Source organism: Dendrobates tinctorius, unplaced genomic scaffold (genome assembly GCF_039654945.1).
Source record: "Dendrobates tinctorius isolate UK_male_01 unplaced genomic scaffold, ASM3965494v1 ptg000016l, whole genome shotgun sequence".
Classification (NCBI taxonomy): Eukaryota; Metazoa; Chordata; class Amphibia; order Anura; family Dendrobatidae; genus Dendrobates; species Dendrobates tinctorius.
Genome location: NW_027361684.1, coordinates 55,972,698 through 55,989,366, shown reverse-complemented (window position 1 = coordinate 55,989,366; position 16,669 = coordinate 55,972,698). Strand labels below are relative to the sequence as shown.

The 16,669-nt window shown below is 48.8% G+C and overlaps 1 protein-coding gene across 2 annotated transcripts in view; it reads right to left on the bottom strand.

Annotated features, from left to right (window-relative positions):
* Positions 1-16,669, bottom strand: part of ADGRG2 (adhesion G protein-coupled receptor G2) — a 231,688-nt gene that overhangs the window by 99,246 nt on the left and 115,773 nt on the right. For both annotated transcript variants that reach the window (XM_073565881.1, XM_073565882.1), the window contains 2 exons: positions 16,358-16,423; positions 3,850-3,924 (listed from right to left, as the gene is read on the bottom strand). In XM_073565881.1, coding sequence (XP_073421982.1) covers positions 3,850-3,924; positions 16,358-16,423 — 141 coding nt within the window. The remainder of the gene's footprint in view (positions 1-3,849; positions 3,925-16,357; positions 16,424-16,669) is intronic.

The window sequence follows — 16,669 nt, the reverse complement described above, 5'->3', positions numbered from 1 at the left end:
TGGCCATGCCGTCAAATTGAGCAACCGAGAATTCAGGTGGTAAAACGACACCTGAGCCAGGAGATCTGGTCTGTCGGGGAGTCTCCAAGGGGTGCCTGCGAGAAGATTGATAATTTCTGCGAACCAGGCCCTCCTGGGCCAGTACGGGGCGATCAATATGACCGGCACCCCTTCTACCTTGATCTTCTTTAGCAGTCTGGGCAGGAAAGGAAGGGGTGGAAACAGGTAAGGGAGTCTGAACTGTGTCCAGGGAATGACCAGCACATCGACCCCTATTGCTAGAGGATCGCGGTATCTTGAGACAAACTGTAGGACCTTTCTGTTCTGTCGCAATGCCAGGAGGTCCACATCTGGAGTCCCCCATAGCTGGCATATCTGACGGAACACGTCCTGGTATAAGGACCATTCTCCTGCCGCGAGCCCCTCCCGACTGAGGAAGTCGGCGGCCGTGTTGTCTGTGCTGGGAATGTAAACTGCCGGAATTGCGGTTTCTGCCCAGTTGAAAATTCTGGATACCTCGGCCAGTGCCCGGGGACTTCTGGTTCCCCTTTGGTGATTGATGTATGCCACCGCCGAGGCATTGTCCGTTTGAATCCGGACTGGCTGGTTGTTGAGGTATCTTTCCCAAGGCAGAAGTGCTAGAAAGACCGCCCTCAGTTCTAGAATGTTGATTGATAGTGAGGATTCTTGCCTCGACCATCGTCCCTAGACCGTCAGGTGGCAGAATACTGCACCCCAGCCCAGGAGACTTGCATCTGTAGTTACTACCTGCCAGTGGACAGGGGGGAAAGGCTGTCCCAGATGAACAAGTGGGAGGTCAGCCACCACTTGAGTGACTACCTGGTCTGAATGAAAGGGAGGAAAGGGTGATCCAGCGAAGAGATGGACCTGTCCCACTGAAGGAGGATGTTCCTCTGCAGTATCCTGGAATGGAACAGGGCAAAGGGTATTGCCTCTGAAGCTACCACCATCCTTCCCAGGACTCTCATGGCAGCGCGAAAGGATAGAAGCCAGAATTTCAAAAGAGAGCGAATTCCCTAATGGAGGGTAATCCACTTTCTTTCTGGGAGAAAGACCCCTGAGCGGCGGGTGTCGATTACCATTCCTAAGCATTCTAGGAATTGTGTTGGCGTTAGGTGGGATTTCTCCCTGTTTATGATCCAACCAAACCGGGACAACGTGTTTAAAACTACCGCTAGATTTTCCAGGGCCTGAGCGAAGGAGGGGGCCTTGATGAGAATATCGTCGAGATATGGTACCAATATTATGCCTCTGACCCTTATTATAGCTACCATCGCTGCCATAATCTTTGTAAAAATTCTGGGGGCTGTTGCCAGCCCAAATGGCAGGGCCACAAACTGGAAATGCTGCTTTTGGACAGCAAAACGCAGAAACCTCTGATGTCCCTGAAAAATGCGGACGTGTAGGTAGGCGTCCCGGATATCTATGGAACATAGGAATTCCTAATCTCCCATAGACATAATTACCGACCGAATCAATTCCATCCTGAAATGGCGTAAGCAGACCCATCTGTTTACCCTTTGGATGTCTAGTATGGGATGAACTGAGCAATCCTTTCTTGGTATTACAAACAGGTTTGAGTAAAAGCCGGTAAAACGTTCCCGCTCAGGAACGGGGACGATCACTCCTGCGTTGAGGAGAGAGTCGATTGCCGCAAAAAAAACTAGAGCCATAGCAGCGTCTTTTGGTGGCTACAATAGAAAGAAGCGATCTCGCGGAAGCACGTTGAAGTCTATCTTGCATCTTGTTGATACTACCTCCTTTACCCAGATATCCTCTACTGAACTCTGTCAGACATCTCTGATGAGGAGAAGGCGGCCTCCTAGTCTGGGAGAGGTACTGGGAAGGGAGTTGGACTCCCTGCTGGCATCAGTCTGAAGTGGTTCTGCCCGGCCCTGACCTGGTAGCTCTGCTGTTGGAACTGTGGGAATGCCATGACGGGGTGGCCCGAAATGATACCTTCCTCCTGTCTCTTGGTGCTAGCGACCTCTGCGGGCCCTGAGCATAAGTGCCTGTCGCTGGGGTACGGCGAAAGGGCTGAGCCCTACGTTTGAAAACATATCGACAAGGTTTAGCCTGAGGGAGAAGGGATCTTGTACCCCCCGTTGCATCCTTAATGATTTGATCTAACATTGACCAAAAGAGCCAGGTGCCCTGAAACGGCAGATTGGTCAGTGATTTATTTGAGGACAAATCAGCCTGCCAAGCCTTTAGCCCGACCGTCCGCCGGACGGCTACCATGTTACTGGATGCGCAAGACGCGGCATCCAGGGCTGCTGATACCATATACCTCCCGGTATGGGAGATTTGATCTGCGAACTTCGCCAGTTCCGCTGGTGGTGCCCTGGCCAATATGCCCTGTCTAAGCTGTTTGGCCCATTCTGTAACAGACTTAGCTACCCAGGCTGAGGCAAAGGCTGGACACAATGTAGCGGCTGCTGCCTCAAAAGCGGATTTTGCCAGGGATTCTATCCTCCTATCATTGGGATCCTTTAGGGCTGCCTTCTGGAGCCCAGGCCATCACGCTGCCACGCGAGGAGGCTGGAACCGCACTGCTTAAAGTAAGTGTTGGCTCTTAAGATAAGAATAGAGCCCTGTGCTGTATGCCCGAGTGCTGATTACAGCGGCTGGTGAGCAGATCATACAACGCTGCAGCCTCTTACCTCCAGTTCACCCCGTAACAGGGGTCGGTTTACCTGCATGAAAAGATTGCTGTCCCAAACCTTTTCTGCAGGGCGTCTCTCTCGATCATCAGGCTCTGGTGGGTGAGTGATGGGAGACGAAGGTCAGGACCAGGAGCGGCCACCTGAACACGAGTCCTGTGTTAGGGGATAGGGTCCTGCCCGTGGGAATCATGAGGATACGAGGTGGTAGTACACGCCGTACTCATGACCCCAGTGTGGTAATACAGATGTAGAAAATCTACTCTGTATCCCTCCATGGTTACCTGAAAAGGAACGACGCATATTGAGGTAGGCATGGGTCTATGAGAGACCCCTGTCCACCTTCTGCTGACACTAAGCAAAACTGATTGTCCTACAGCCGGTCGGAGAGGTGTATACTGCGGAGGCGGAGTAAACATTTTTTTCATGCATAGTGTCAACCTCCTAGTGACAGCAGCACACACCCACAGTTTTTGTGCCCCCCAATGAGACTAAAGAGAAAATAATAATATTAGCAAATACATGCAATGTAGTATAGTTCTTCTGATTATGTATCTTTCCTCATGTGCAGGCATTACACTGTAAACTGTAATATCATGATAATTACAGCCAAAATAATTTGCTTTCTAAATGACTCCAAGTGATAATGATAAGGCGCCTGCTTGGTGACAAATTCAGTTTAATTGGTTCTCCACAGTGCAGTGAATTGCCATTGGTGAAAGGGTTAATACTTGGACCCTACATCAGTAATAGCCCCTGTAGTAAGGGCTCACTCCATAATTATTGCTACTTAGAATGCAAGAAGGGGGTGTACCCTCCAAGCAGCCCCCCAGCAGCTGATGAGCTAATATAAGTGATGCATGTTTACAGCCCATAATTCTGGTATGAAGAGATCGGCTGCATTCACTGTAAACTGTATTAAGATGATAATTACAGCCCAAATAATCTGTCAAGTTTACTAAGTTTAAAAAAAAAATCACGGACGTCTTAAAAAACGTTAAGTACAGGTAAAAAAGTGCCCTATTTTTACGAAATTGTCCCGGAATTTTTGGACTGTTGCCCACCCTGCATATATATAATAAGCTCCTCAATATGTTTCAATACAGGCATACACAATCCTCAGGCCCCTGTTTTATACTTAACCACTAGAGTAAAATGTGCTCACCATTTGTTATTTCGCTGTACTCAGAAGTCAAATATGTACTCTGAGAAGTTACACCACCACTCCAGCTACTATTCCCTGTAAGAAATAAAAATATAAAATAGAACACAACGTTGTGAAAAGTCTAAAATAAAATTTACATTGCGCACTACAAAATATATGTACAGTAAAATATATTGTTCTGCGTTGTTATAATACTAGGGGTTGTGTCCCTTGTTTTGTCTTCCCAAGTGCACAGCCCCCCAGCCTACCAGCTGCCTGCTTGCCAGGAGCCATAGCCTCCTGCCTGACTGACAGTGCAGACAAGCAACATGGTTGCACCGTTGGTCCGAACCAAGTCCAATGCTGCCTATGCAGCAGTGAAAAAGCACAGTGACACTGAAGCAGGTCAAATTCAGTGATATATTGGAAGGTAATACCAAATCTGGCAAATTGTTAAATGCCATTCTGCACTTTATAAAAGTAGGTACCCTCATGTAATTTGGTGTCAAAATGGAATAAATAAAAAATCCATAAAAACAATATTAGTGGCTAAAGTATGAGCAAACAAAAAGTACCACACCGCACAGTCCAAGCATACCACCGAAGCCTATGTCTATGTAGGGAGGAGGACTCCCACAGAGTGACTCAGCTGGAATCAGGGGGACCGCCATCAGGGTTCCTGAGGGAACAACAACGGGGGGACAACGAAGGGAGAGACACGACTGAGGCAGCCAGGGCAACAGGGGGCGGGGCGAGGATAAGAGGAGCAGGGGGCGCGCTCAGGAGTCAGTTGGCAGGGAGACTGACAAGAGACAAGAGCCTGTGTGATCTAGAGAGAGACGGTGTAATGGACGCGGTGAAGTTGAGAGACGATCAGGGGTCTGTGAGGGGTAAGCTACTCACTCACGGACTATTCACGAGTGCTCGATCCCGACCGGGGGCCGCCCGCCGTCCACGTTCAGCCACAGCCGTGCCGGCTGTTCCTCGCTCCTTAGCGGCTGGCCCGCGACCCGCTGCCGCTGCTGTGACTGCGGATCCACACGCTGCAGCATCCTGGACACTGCCTCCCTCCGCAGCTACGGCCCGTCCATCACCGACCTCAGTGGACGCCTTCTTGCCATAGGCGGCAGTAGAGGCCTACGTCCTGTCTACAAAGGGACCCTGAGCAGAGGCTGGACAACCGTCACCTTAGAAACTGCGTCACACCTGCGCTCTGGGAACGAGAGCCAGTACAGATCCTCCAGGGCCTGTTGTGCCCCAACAGCACAGATCCTCCACGGCCTGTTGTGCCCCAACATCACAGATCTTCCAGGGCCTGTTGTGCCCCAACAGCACAGATCTTCCAGGGCCTGTTGTGCCCCAACAGCACAGAGCACAGATCCTTCAGGGCCTGTTGAGCCCCAACGGCAACGATCCTTCAGGGCCAGTCGAACCTAATCATCCTTGGATATCGGGGCGCCAGGGCAGCCGCATCAGCGACCTCTACACGGCCACGCTTGTGATCCTGACAGACCCCTGGAAGGATAAGTGTACCATAGGAAAGAAGGACCCATAGTTTGGCCATACGTGGCCTATAACACCCGGGCAAACCAGGTTAGTCACAATTATATTAAGAAAGTGTTATCAATATTGTTGAGTCCCTGCATCGACCGGTTGTTGTTACCTCCTTTTGTTTGCTCAGCATAGCCCTAGCGGCTACAATTTATAAAAGTTGATTCCAGAAACCACATTCAGTCTCGTGTCTCGTAACTGCATGCAGAGAACCTGCTGTATCCTACACTTGGCGTAGTCGGCAGGATGCAGTCTCCGAGCACAGACAGTGGTGCCCCAGATCAGGGTAGAGCTGTGAACTCTACAAACAATGAGGGTCCCCTTTCCAGCATATCATTGGGGGCCATGCTGAACAACCTGCCTAGATTTTCTGGCTCCAATACTATGCTATGGAGCTGGACAGAGCGGATGCGGGGGCTCTTTCGGATGCATCCTATGACCCCTGATCTGGAAGCCGAAGTAGCTCTCATGGCACTAGACGGGGAGGTGCGGAGGTCAGTGGTGTTGAAACCTCCGGGACACCGCAACACTTTTGAAAAGGTCTTACAGATAGTAGAACAGACCCATGGGGACCCAACTAATGTGGGAGAGTTACGGACCCGGTTGTTCAGTTGGATGCAGGGAGAGGGGGAGACGGTCACACAGTATATGAATGTCCTCCAAGAATTACATACGGCTATTGAAAGAAAGGACGGGGTAGGGGTAGGACCTATTGACATTACCCTACGCGACCTACTGGTGACTGGACTGCGAGATCCACTAATAAAACAGGCATTAAGGGAGCAGATCAGAATGAATCCACGAATAGACTTTTCAGAGGTGGGAAGCCAGGCACGGGCTCGAGAGCAGGAGCAGGGGATGGCGGTCCCCGTGGGGAAGGTCCGAGGTGTGGAGGCCTCCGTGAACGCAGTCGAGGAGCCTCAGTGGGTGGAAGAAATGAAACAAGAGTTGAAGAATATTAAGGGTGAGTTGGCCGAAGTAAAGAGAAGAACCGAGACCGGGAATGGAAGACCTAATTTTAACCCCGGTCCATGGGGATCACGCTCCCCGCGTGGTGGTCAGCCTGCACAGGCCCGGTGTTATGAGTGTGGAGAACTAGGCCACTTCGCCCGAGAATATCCGCAGCGTGGGAGATACCCACTCCGGCGGCCGTTAAACTTAAAGGCTCTGGGCTGGGGGGACGCCGCTTGGAGCCATAAACCACAACTAGGGGTGGTGGAAGTCCCGAAGATTTGGTAGCAAAATGTCTGATGGTTTGGGCAGAAGTGGAGGGCTGGGCCGTCCGGTGCCTGGTGGACACGGGGTCACAAGTAACCACTATGCCCGCAACGTATTTTCAACAGAACTTCCCAGAGGCAGCAAGGCCTCAGTGGGGGCCCATGAACAGTCTAGTAGCTGCCAATCAACTGCCGGTCCCGGTTGTCGGGGTGGTGTCGGTGCAAGTGACGCTGTGCGGTAAATCCCTTGGTCGCAGAGGGGTGGTACTGACTCAAGGAGAAACTGATAAGCAACACCCCGTCACCCTAGGCATGAATGTTTTACGAGAGTTCGGCAACCTACTGCTCAATGATCCTACACAGAAGATTCTGAAGCAGTGGGGTTCTCGCCCAGCCCAAGGACAGGTATTCCAGCAGCTGGTGCGGGGAGCATGGGTACATCAGGACCGTCAGGAAGGTGAGGCTCTGGGTAAAGTCATCACGTCAGCAACTCCCCTGCTTGTGCTACTTCCTGGACAGACTGTGGTGGCCCTGCCCATTCGAGCCCCGATACCCTTGTAGGGCGTGGAGGTGCAGGTGGAGCCGTGTCACTCGGAGCGCTTACCTCCTGGCATATTGGTGGCCCGCTCCCTGGCTACCGTGCAAAAAGGAACCGTTCTGGTGCGCTGCGTTAACCTTGAAGACCGAGACACCGTTCTGAAAGCACGGACTGAACTGGCCAAACTAGTAAGGCCTTTAGAGGAGGTGCTGCCAGCTCCTGCAGTTCAATTGCGAGTGCACCCCGAGGATCCTTGGGAAGTAACGATTCGAACCCTACAGGCCACCGAAGTCTCGGCTCAGGAGAAGGGTCGAAACATTCTGGAGCAGATGCGGGCCGAGCTTTCCGGGTTAACTGCAGCCCAACTCGCACAGATAAAAACATTGCTTGGGCAGTACCATGAAGTATTTGCTAGTCACGAAGAAGATTTTGGGTGTACCACCGCCATCACTCATGAAATCCCCACAGCAGGAGCGGCCCCTATCCAGGAACGATATCGACAGATCCCTCCACAACTCTACCAAGAGGTAAAAACTTTGCTGGCCCAGATGCTGCGAAAAGGGGTAATTCGGGAAAGCCAAAGTCCCTGGGCGGCTCCAAACGTGTTGGTCCGGAAGAAAGATGGTACACTACGATTCTGTGTGGATTATCGGAAACTGAATGCTTGCACTATTAAAGACTCATACCCACTGCCCCGTATAGAAGAATACTTGTCCGCCCTGGGGAAAGCAACATATTTTTCAACTCTGGACTTGGCCAGTGGGTACTGGCAGGTGCCCATGTCAGAAGAAGATAGAGCTAAGACGGCGTTCATATTGCCCATGGGACTATTTGAGTTTAATCGAATGCCGTTTGGGCTGGCCAATGCCCCCGGGACCTTTCAGCAGTTGATGGAGCGGTGTCTGGGAGATCTCAATTTTGAGGCCACGTTGATCTACCTGGACGATATCATCGTCTATGCCGCCACATTTGAGGACCACCTAAAGCGGTTGGGACAGGTACTCAGCCGGTTGCAAAAGTACGGGTTGAAGGTAAAGCCTCAGAAATGCCACCTATTTCGCACCCAGATTGAGTATCTGGGTCATGTCATTTCGGCAGAGGGTGTAAGGCCATCCTGGGAGAAGGTGGCTGCTATCCAGGAATGGCCTACCCCCGAGACGGTGAAAGATGTGCGGGCTTTTCTGGGGTTAGCAGGATATTACCGTCGTTTCATAAAGAATTTTGCATGTCGGGCTCGAGCCCTGCACGACCTGCTAAAGGGGGCTCCCGCTGGGGCAAATGGACGAAGAATCCAGTGGCAACACCCTCAGGAAGAGGCCTTTCGAGACCTCAAGGCTGCGCTCTCGGATGCCCCCGTGTTGGCTTATGCGGACTTCTCACAACCGTCCATCTTGCACACTGACGGCAGTCTTCACGGGCTGGGGGCTGTGTTGTCACAAGTTCAAGACGGCCGGGAGAGGGTGATCGCATATGGAAGCCGCTCACTCCATGACTCCGAGCGCAACCCTGACAATTACAGCTCCTTCAAGCTCGAGCTCCTCGCAGTGGTGTGGTCCATGACGGAGAGATTCGCAGAGTACCTAGCGGGCTCATTTGGAAAACGCCAAGTTGTGGGCTTTGGAACAGCGATGGGTGGCCCGGATGGCGAAGTTCAATTATAAAATTATTTACAAAAGAGGGGCCGAGAATATCCATGCTGACGCTCTCTCCAGGATTCGATATACAACTCTGGGGCAGAATCAAGATGAAGAATTAGAAGGAGAAGAAATACCGTTCGCCCTCACAGCGGGCGTGCTCACAACTGCCAATCAAAAAGTACCTTTGTTCTGTGGCTTAAACAGACACAGCGTTTTTGTGTGCTTTAAGGTTGCGGCTCTGTGTCTTTAACAGAGCTTGTTTCAGTGCACTCCGGGTGCAGTTAACCCCGTGCACATTAATACCATAGTGCTCTGCCTCTCTAGCAGCGGTCATATCACGTGCCGCATGGTGGACCCCGTGTGGCGAAGGCACTCTAATTATTTATTTTTTTTAGTGCCTTCCGCCACTCCTAACAGCAAACAACCTCAATGACGGTTTGGCAGGTGGTTACGCCCGGAGCCCAACTCCACGAACTGGCTCGAGAGGCTCACGAAAAAGGGGCCCACTTCGGAGTCAAAAAGACCTTGCAATGGCTGCAACAGAAGCCTACCACCCACGCTTGCCGGCTGTTGTGGACGAAATTTGCCGGACCTGCCGCTTATGTAAATTAGCCAAACCGCCCGCTCAGCGAGCCACAACACAGACAATTTTAACCTCAGCACCCCTTGAGCTCCTGACGGTGGATTACCTGGCTATTGGTCCCGCATTCCAGGGATACGAACACTGCCTCGTCATGGTAGATCATTTCACCAAGTTTGCTGTGGTCACCCCTACTCGAGACTAGACTGCGGAGTCGGCCGCCTCCGCAATTTGCAGAAACTTTATACAAGTGTACGGCTGTCCTCAACGTATACATTCCGATCAAGGAGCATGTTTTTTGGGAAAAATTATGGAGGAACTTCATCATCTCTATGGGATTAACAAATCTCGGACCACGCCATATCACCCGCAAAGAAATGGGGCTTGTGAACGATTTAATAGGACATTGATTCAAATGTTGCGTACTTTGGAGAGTGACAAGAAGGCTCGTTGGCCCGAATATGTTTCTGAATTGGTATGGGTCTATAATAACCGGGTGCATCGAGTTACTGGACGAGAGGGCAAAGGGATCACGGAGGTGGAGTTGGACCCGAAGAGCCTCAGCCTTGGACCGGAGTGTCATCCTGGGTCCGAAATCATCGCCACAGGCTGCAAACTCTTCACTGAATCGTACACACAAAGCTCCGAGACTGGGAACACCCAGGGAAGAATACAACTCCACCTCCTCATCTCCAACGCGGGGACCGTGTGCTTGTACTAGATCAACGCCCCCAGAATAAACTGGAGCCGCGTTGGGAAGAGAGTCCTTATCGGGTTTACCGCCGTATCCACCCGGAAGGACCGGTGTACGAAATACGACCCGAGGAGGATGAAACACTGCCCACCCGCATTGTGCATCGTAATATGTTACGCCCGTGTATTTCCACCGACCCGAAGCAACCGGAGTCTGCCCCTTCGACCTCTGAACCGTCGTCCATGTGTTGGGACCCAGACGACGACAAAGATTTTCCTCCAGAATCCCGAGGCCCTTCACTCAATGATGAGCCAGCTGACACAATTAGCCCGCCTGCACCAATCTGCCCACCAATGTCCACCACCCCAGAAAACCACCCCAGTCGAACTAAGACGCTCAGAGCAGTCAACAGCCGGTAAACCCCCCGAATGATATGAACAAGACCAGTTCGTATGGCAACGAACATTGATACCCCTACAGACCAATCTCAAAAGACTAAGGCCCTCGCCCAAGGACTGGCGAGCTTACAGGGTGGGGGAGTGTAGGGAGGAGGACTCCCACAGAGTGACTCAGCCGGAACCAGGGGGACCGCCATCAGGGTACTTGAGGGAACAACACTGGGGGGACAACAAAGGGAGAGACACGACTGAGGCTGCCAGGGCAACAGGGGGTGGGGCGAGGATAAGAGGAGCAGGGGGCGTGCTCAGGAGTCAGTTGGCAGGGAGACTGACAAGAGACAAGAGCCCGTGTGATCTAGAGAGAGACAGTGTAACGGACGCTGTGAAGTTGAGAGACGATCAGGGGTCTGTGAGGGGTAAGCTACTCATGGACTATTAACGGGTGCTCGATCCCGACCGGGGGCCGCCCGCCGTCCACGTTCAGCCACAGCTGTGCCGGCTGTTCCTCGCTCCTTAGCGGCTGGCCCGCGACCCCCTGCCACTGCTGTGACTGCGGATCCACACGCTGCAGCGTCCTGGACACTGCCTCCCTGCCTCCGCCCGCGGCTACGGCCCATCCATCACCGACCTCAGTGGATGCCTTCTCGCCATAGGCGGCAGTAGAGGCCTACGTCCCGTCTACAAAGGGACCCTGAGCAGAGGTCGGCCAACCGTCACCTTAGAAACTGCGTCACACTTGCGCTCTGGGAACGAAAGCCAGCACAGATCCTCCAGGGCCTGTTGTGCCCCAACAGCACAGATCCTTCAGGGCCTGTTGAGCCCCAACAGCACAGATCCTTCAGGGCCTGTTGTGCCCCAACATCACAGATCCTCCACGGCCTGTTGTGCCCCAACATCACAGATCTTCCAGGGCCTGTTGTGCCCCAACAGCACAGATCCTTCAGGGCCTGTTGAGCCCCAACGGCAACGATCCTTCAGAGCCAGTCGAGCCTAACCATCCTTGGATATCGGGGCGCCAGGGCAGCCGCATCAGCGACCTTTACGCGGCCACGCTTGTGACCCCTGGAAGGATAAGTGTACCATAGGAAATAAGGACCCATAGTTTGGCCATACGTGGGCTATAACACCCGGGCAAACCGGGTTAGTCACAATTATATTAAGAAAGTGTCATCAATATTGTTGAGTCCCTGCGTGGACCGGTTGTTGTTGTTAACTCCTTTTGTTTGCTCAGCATAGCCACATTCAGTCTCGTGTCTCGTCACTGCATCCTGAGAACCTGCTGTATACTACATCTACACTGTATATTTCTTTATTAATTGTCAGAACTGGAGAGACTAAAAAAAGGCTTTTTACGTATTTACGTATCCTGGTGGTTCTGTGGCTGCTTTTTCATGACACGTTGTTCTTTTCGTTAATAGTAAATTTAGGACAATAAACAAAAAAACTGAAACATTTAATAAAAATGTGAAAAAATATTGCACCTCTCAATCTTTTAATGTGTCTGCCCCCTTAAATCAGCTCGTCAGACCACACAAATTTGTTGAATGTTAACATTTTTCATAGGCTTCCTTTATGCATAATTTTTTTTTATAAATCCAGTTATGTTTTAGGACATTACACAGCCTATAAGTTTAGCAACAATTTTTCAAAATGTTAAGTAACTTTCAGAAGCCTAATTCATAGACAGACTCAGTACACAAGTGCCTTTGCGGGGTCAAAATCAGGGCTGTGGAGTCGGAGCTCATTTTGGTGGAGTCGGAGTCGGTGTAAAATAGTCCGACTCCTAAAATATATAATAAATTGAGTACAGTAGTTCAATGCAGAATGTGCTGAATATTTTTTCATAGGAATTTGGGAAAGTTATGAAATGTCCTATAAATGGCTGTTCTATTCCTGATCTAAGGCTACATTCACACACAGCGTTTTTGCTGCGTTTTTTGAGGATACGTTTTTCAGCTGCAAAAGCAGATCAGCTTTTTAAAAAACCGCATCACCTGAAAGGTTTTTGAGCTCATAGATAATGTTTTCAATAGCAAAAGCAGATTAGAAATCTGCTCTATCTATCCATTTATCCATATCTGTCTATCCATATCTTATCTGTACCAAAAAGAATGAAAGCTGGGCAGCACACAGACTAACACTCATTTTTTTTAGCACCAGTCAGGTACACCTCATAGCTGCCCAAAAGGACGCCCAGGACAGGCATTGCTCGTCTTCAGTAACACATCAACATCAATTGATAGTTGGAATAAATAGACTGCATTCACCACATCTTAAGGTGCAGGCTTTATTTTCAAGTGTAGGGGTGTGCAGTATAAGGTTCTGCAGCAGCTAAGGTGTGCAGTATGAGATTCTGCGGAACAGTATGAGGTTCTGCCCCCCCCTAGTTTTGATCCTGGCTAAAACCGTTTCTTATAGATATGGCGAACCCTCAGGTAACCCTAAATGAAGGTCAATGGACACAGGTGGCTGAATTGAAGGAATTGCTTAATCATCTATTTACCGTGACTAAAAAATTACAAGCTGAGGATTTAACTCCTGGCATTTTCATAAGGGAGTGGAAGAACTTGCTATTTTGCCTGTTCCAAAGAGGAGATTTAATCGCAGATGGCATTTTTGCTTCAATGAAACGGAGAGAGACACAGCTATTGGAAAATAAAATTTTTCTGGCAGCTGTTTATGTGGCCCAAGTCATCGTATGTTGCTTGATGATCAACAGCTTACTAAAGGAAAAGAAGCTCTGACTGAGGCAGCAGTTAGGATGAGTGGCCTACAGGAGGACTGCCAGGCGCAAGAGGACTCGGGTCCTGACAGTGCTACTGCTGCCATATTTTCATCCTCATCAGATGAGGAGTTTGACTTTGACAAGTATTTGGATGATGTGGAGCAGGCAAAGCGTTGCTGCAATGAAAAAGATTTCACTCCGTCTCCTATAGCAAGCAGATTGACCATATTTCAGCAAAATGTTTCACTTGCTCTCAAAGAAAAAGAAAAATTCAACCGTTCATCAAAACTGACATGAGGCAATTCCTATATACTTGGAAATTGTTAGAGATGTTGCCCATGTGGTTACGGCTTTGCCTCCAACCCAAGTTACTGTAGAGAGGTTGTTCTCTGGCCTTAAAATTATTAGGTCAGATTTTAGGTCATGTATGAAGGAAGATCTGATGGAGGCAATTCTATTTCTTAGAACAAATTCATAGACTGCACAAATGTTATTTTGTATGTTTTTTGTTGAAAACTGTTTTTTGCCACTTACATAGTTTATTACATAGTGATATATATATCACGGACCGTGAAGAAGGCGGGTTCTACCGCTGAAAACGCGTAGTCCTATCTGCACGACTTTCCTGCGTTATTGCTGTTTTGAACTGCTTGGACCATTGCATTTTAATGGATTTATGAATAAAAAGAAAAACATTTTTAACAGCATCCTGGATTGCTCACGTTATTGCTGGACTTTGCTTTGTCGTTGTTCACATTTGTATGGATGGACTCCTACATCCAGATCCGGGCACAACGGAGTTAACCAGGTCAGCTGAGGTTCCAGGTGGTTCACAGGAGTGAGCTGGTCTACATTGTTGGATATATATATATATATATATATATATATATATATACTGTATATATATGTAATCGATATTACATAGTGTATTAAATATTTACAATTTATTACAGTTTTTTGTGCTCTAAAGTTGTATTCCAATAAATATATATTATGTTCTATCTAAATGTCTTGATTATCTAATATATAAAGCTCAAGTGTGTGTATGTGTGTGTGTGAATGTCCTGGATAGGCATCCGCACCGTCGCAGCTACAGCCACAAAATTTGGCACAGTCACACGTCTGGACCCCGAGAGTGTCCTAAGCTATGTTGTGAGGCGAAATTTTAACCCCGCGTGTTCTAATTCACCAAACAATTTTGCCCCTATCTACATAATGGGGAAAAAGCCCCGCCCCTCATTATGATGTCATAATGGTTGCCATGGCGACGCTGATGTCATCATAGGTTGCAAGCCCTGCCGCTCATTATGATGTCATAATGGTTGACTATGGGATGGAGGATGTGTCATGGGTATATGGGCACTGGACTATGGGATGGAGGATATGTATGACGGGTATATGGGCACGGGACTATGGGATGGAGGATATGTATGATGGGTATATGGGTATGGGACTATGAGATGAAGGATGTGTGATAGTTATATGGGCACTCGACTATGGGATGGCGAATATGTATGATGGGTATATGGGCATGGGACTATGGGATGGAGAATATGTATGATGGGTATATGGGCACGGGCCTATGGGATGGTGGATATGTATGATGGGTATATGGGCACGGGCCTATGGGATGGTGGATATGTATGATGGGTATATAGGCACGGGACTATGGGATGGAGGATAATTATAATTTGCTATAATAACCACAGTTAGTTACTATGCCCGGGCAGCGCCGGGCTCTTCAGCTAGTTGTATCATAAAAATGATTCAATGTCTGATATTCACATTGTACTACAATAAATTTTTCACTTAAAAATAAGCAATATATGTTGGAGTCGGAGTCGGTGGAAGGGAAATTGAGGAGTCGGAGTCGCAGGTTTGGCTTACAGACTCCACAGCCCTGGTCAAAATATTAATCTCCAGCCCTCCAAATTGCACAATTCAAAATCAATGACAAAAAAACTGACTGGCACATCCAGACTAGTGTGAATAGGTGCATACCAGGAGGAGCTACCTCCATATACAATATACAAAAAAAGGTTGCACTCTATCAGGTGCTAAAGCATGACAATGTGAAATATATGAAATATGAATAGCAAAACGGGCTTTGAATATTAGGAAAAAAAATTTGAGACGCTTAGCATAAAATTTGGCCAAATTATATCTGCCCATCAACCATCGTCAAGGTGGCCTCAAAAGACTGATGGGTCCCTATGTGTGTAAATACCTGAGGCCAGGATCACACATGTGAGAAACTCGGACGAGTCTCGCATCTTAAAACCTGGTACTACCGCCGACACTTGGAAGCGGAGCGTGTGCGGCTGCATAGAAAGACATGCAGCCATTCGCTCCGCTCCCAAGTGCTGGCGGCAGTGCCGGGTATTAAGATGCGAGACTCCTCCGAGTTTCTCGCATGTGTGATCTCAGCCTTAGGCCTGTTTCACACTTCAGTTTTTGTCCATCAGTCAAGATCTGCCGTTTTGCAAAAAAAATGGATCCGCTATTTTGTTTGGCGGATCCGTTTTTTTCCCATTGAGTTGCATTACTGGCGGATCTTGACGGACGTCCATCCGTTGGATCCGTTTTTTGGCGGATCCGCCAAAATTTTGCCGTCCGCCGACATGCCCGAACGGAGCATGTAACGTTTTTTCGGGTGGCAGGATCCGCACTTCACACTGCGCATGCCCGAAAGACTTCACTCAGCCTTAAATTTAACCCTAACGTTGTTCTGGCGCCTGGAAAATAAAAAAAAAATCTCTCTCTCTCGGCTGCGGTTCCTTTAAAATTCTTCATTCATCGGATCCGTAAAAAAAAAAACGGTCCGGTGGCATCCGTTCACATCAGTTAGCAACGGATCCGCTTTCCGCCATTTTGGCGGATTTTAACTGACACAAAAAAACTGAAGTGTGAAACAGGCCTTAGGTAAATGTTTGAATTCCTGGGGAATGTGGACTCCTCTCACAGCAAAGCCTGCATTTATGGGTAAGTAGGAACCTGCTGTAATTAAAATCACCACCTGGTGAAGGGGGTCCCTTGAACATAAAGGCATGTGAACATTAAAAACAAGCTAATAAACAGATAAACAAAGTGTACAGATAGTAGGTCGGACGGTATTTATTTTTTGTTACCAACTTGTCACACAATAGATATTACACAGAAAAATAATATCTCTGATGTATAATTACTCACCATTACTGATGTTTGTTGTCACTGAAGAAGTTGAAAATGTGCTACTATTAAAGACAGTATCACTTCCTGAAAACAATCAAAAGATGAAATAATTTATATGGAGGAACAGAGCAGATTTACATTGTAACAAGTAAAAAAAAAATCTATTCTAAATGTGATGATGTGAAAAAGAGTGGTAGTTCCCAGGCGCTGCCACAAAGTGAAGAAAAGGGTGCATGTTCTCTGGATTATTATTCATTCATACAACGCGTTTCACAGTCGGGTTGGCTTCTTCATCAGGTATAGTGATGAAGGATGAATGTTATGCTATCA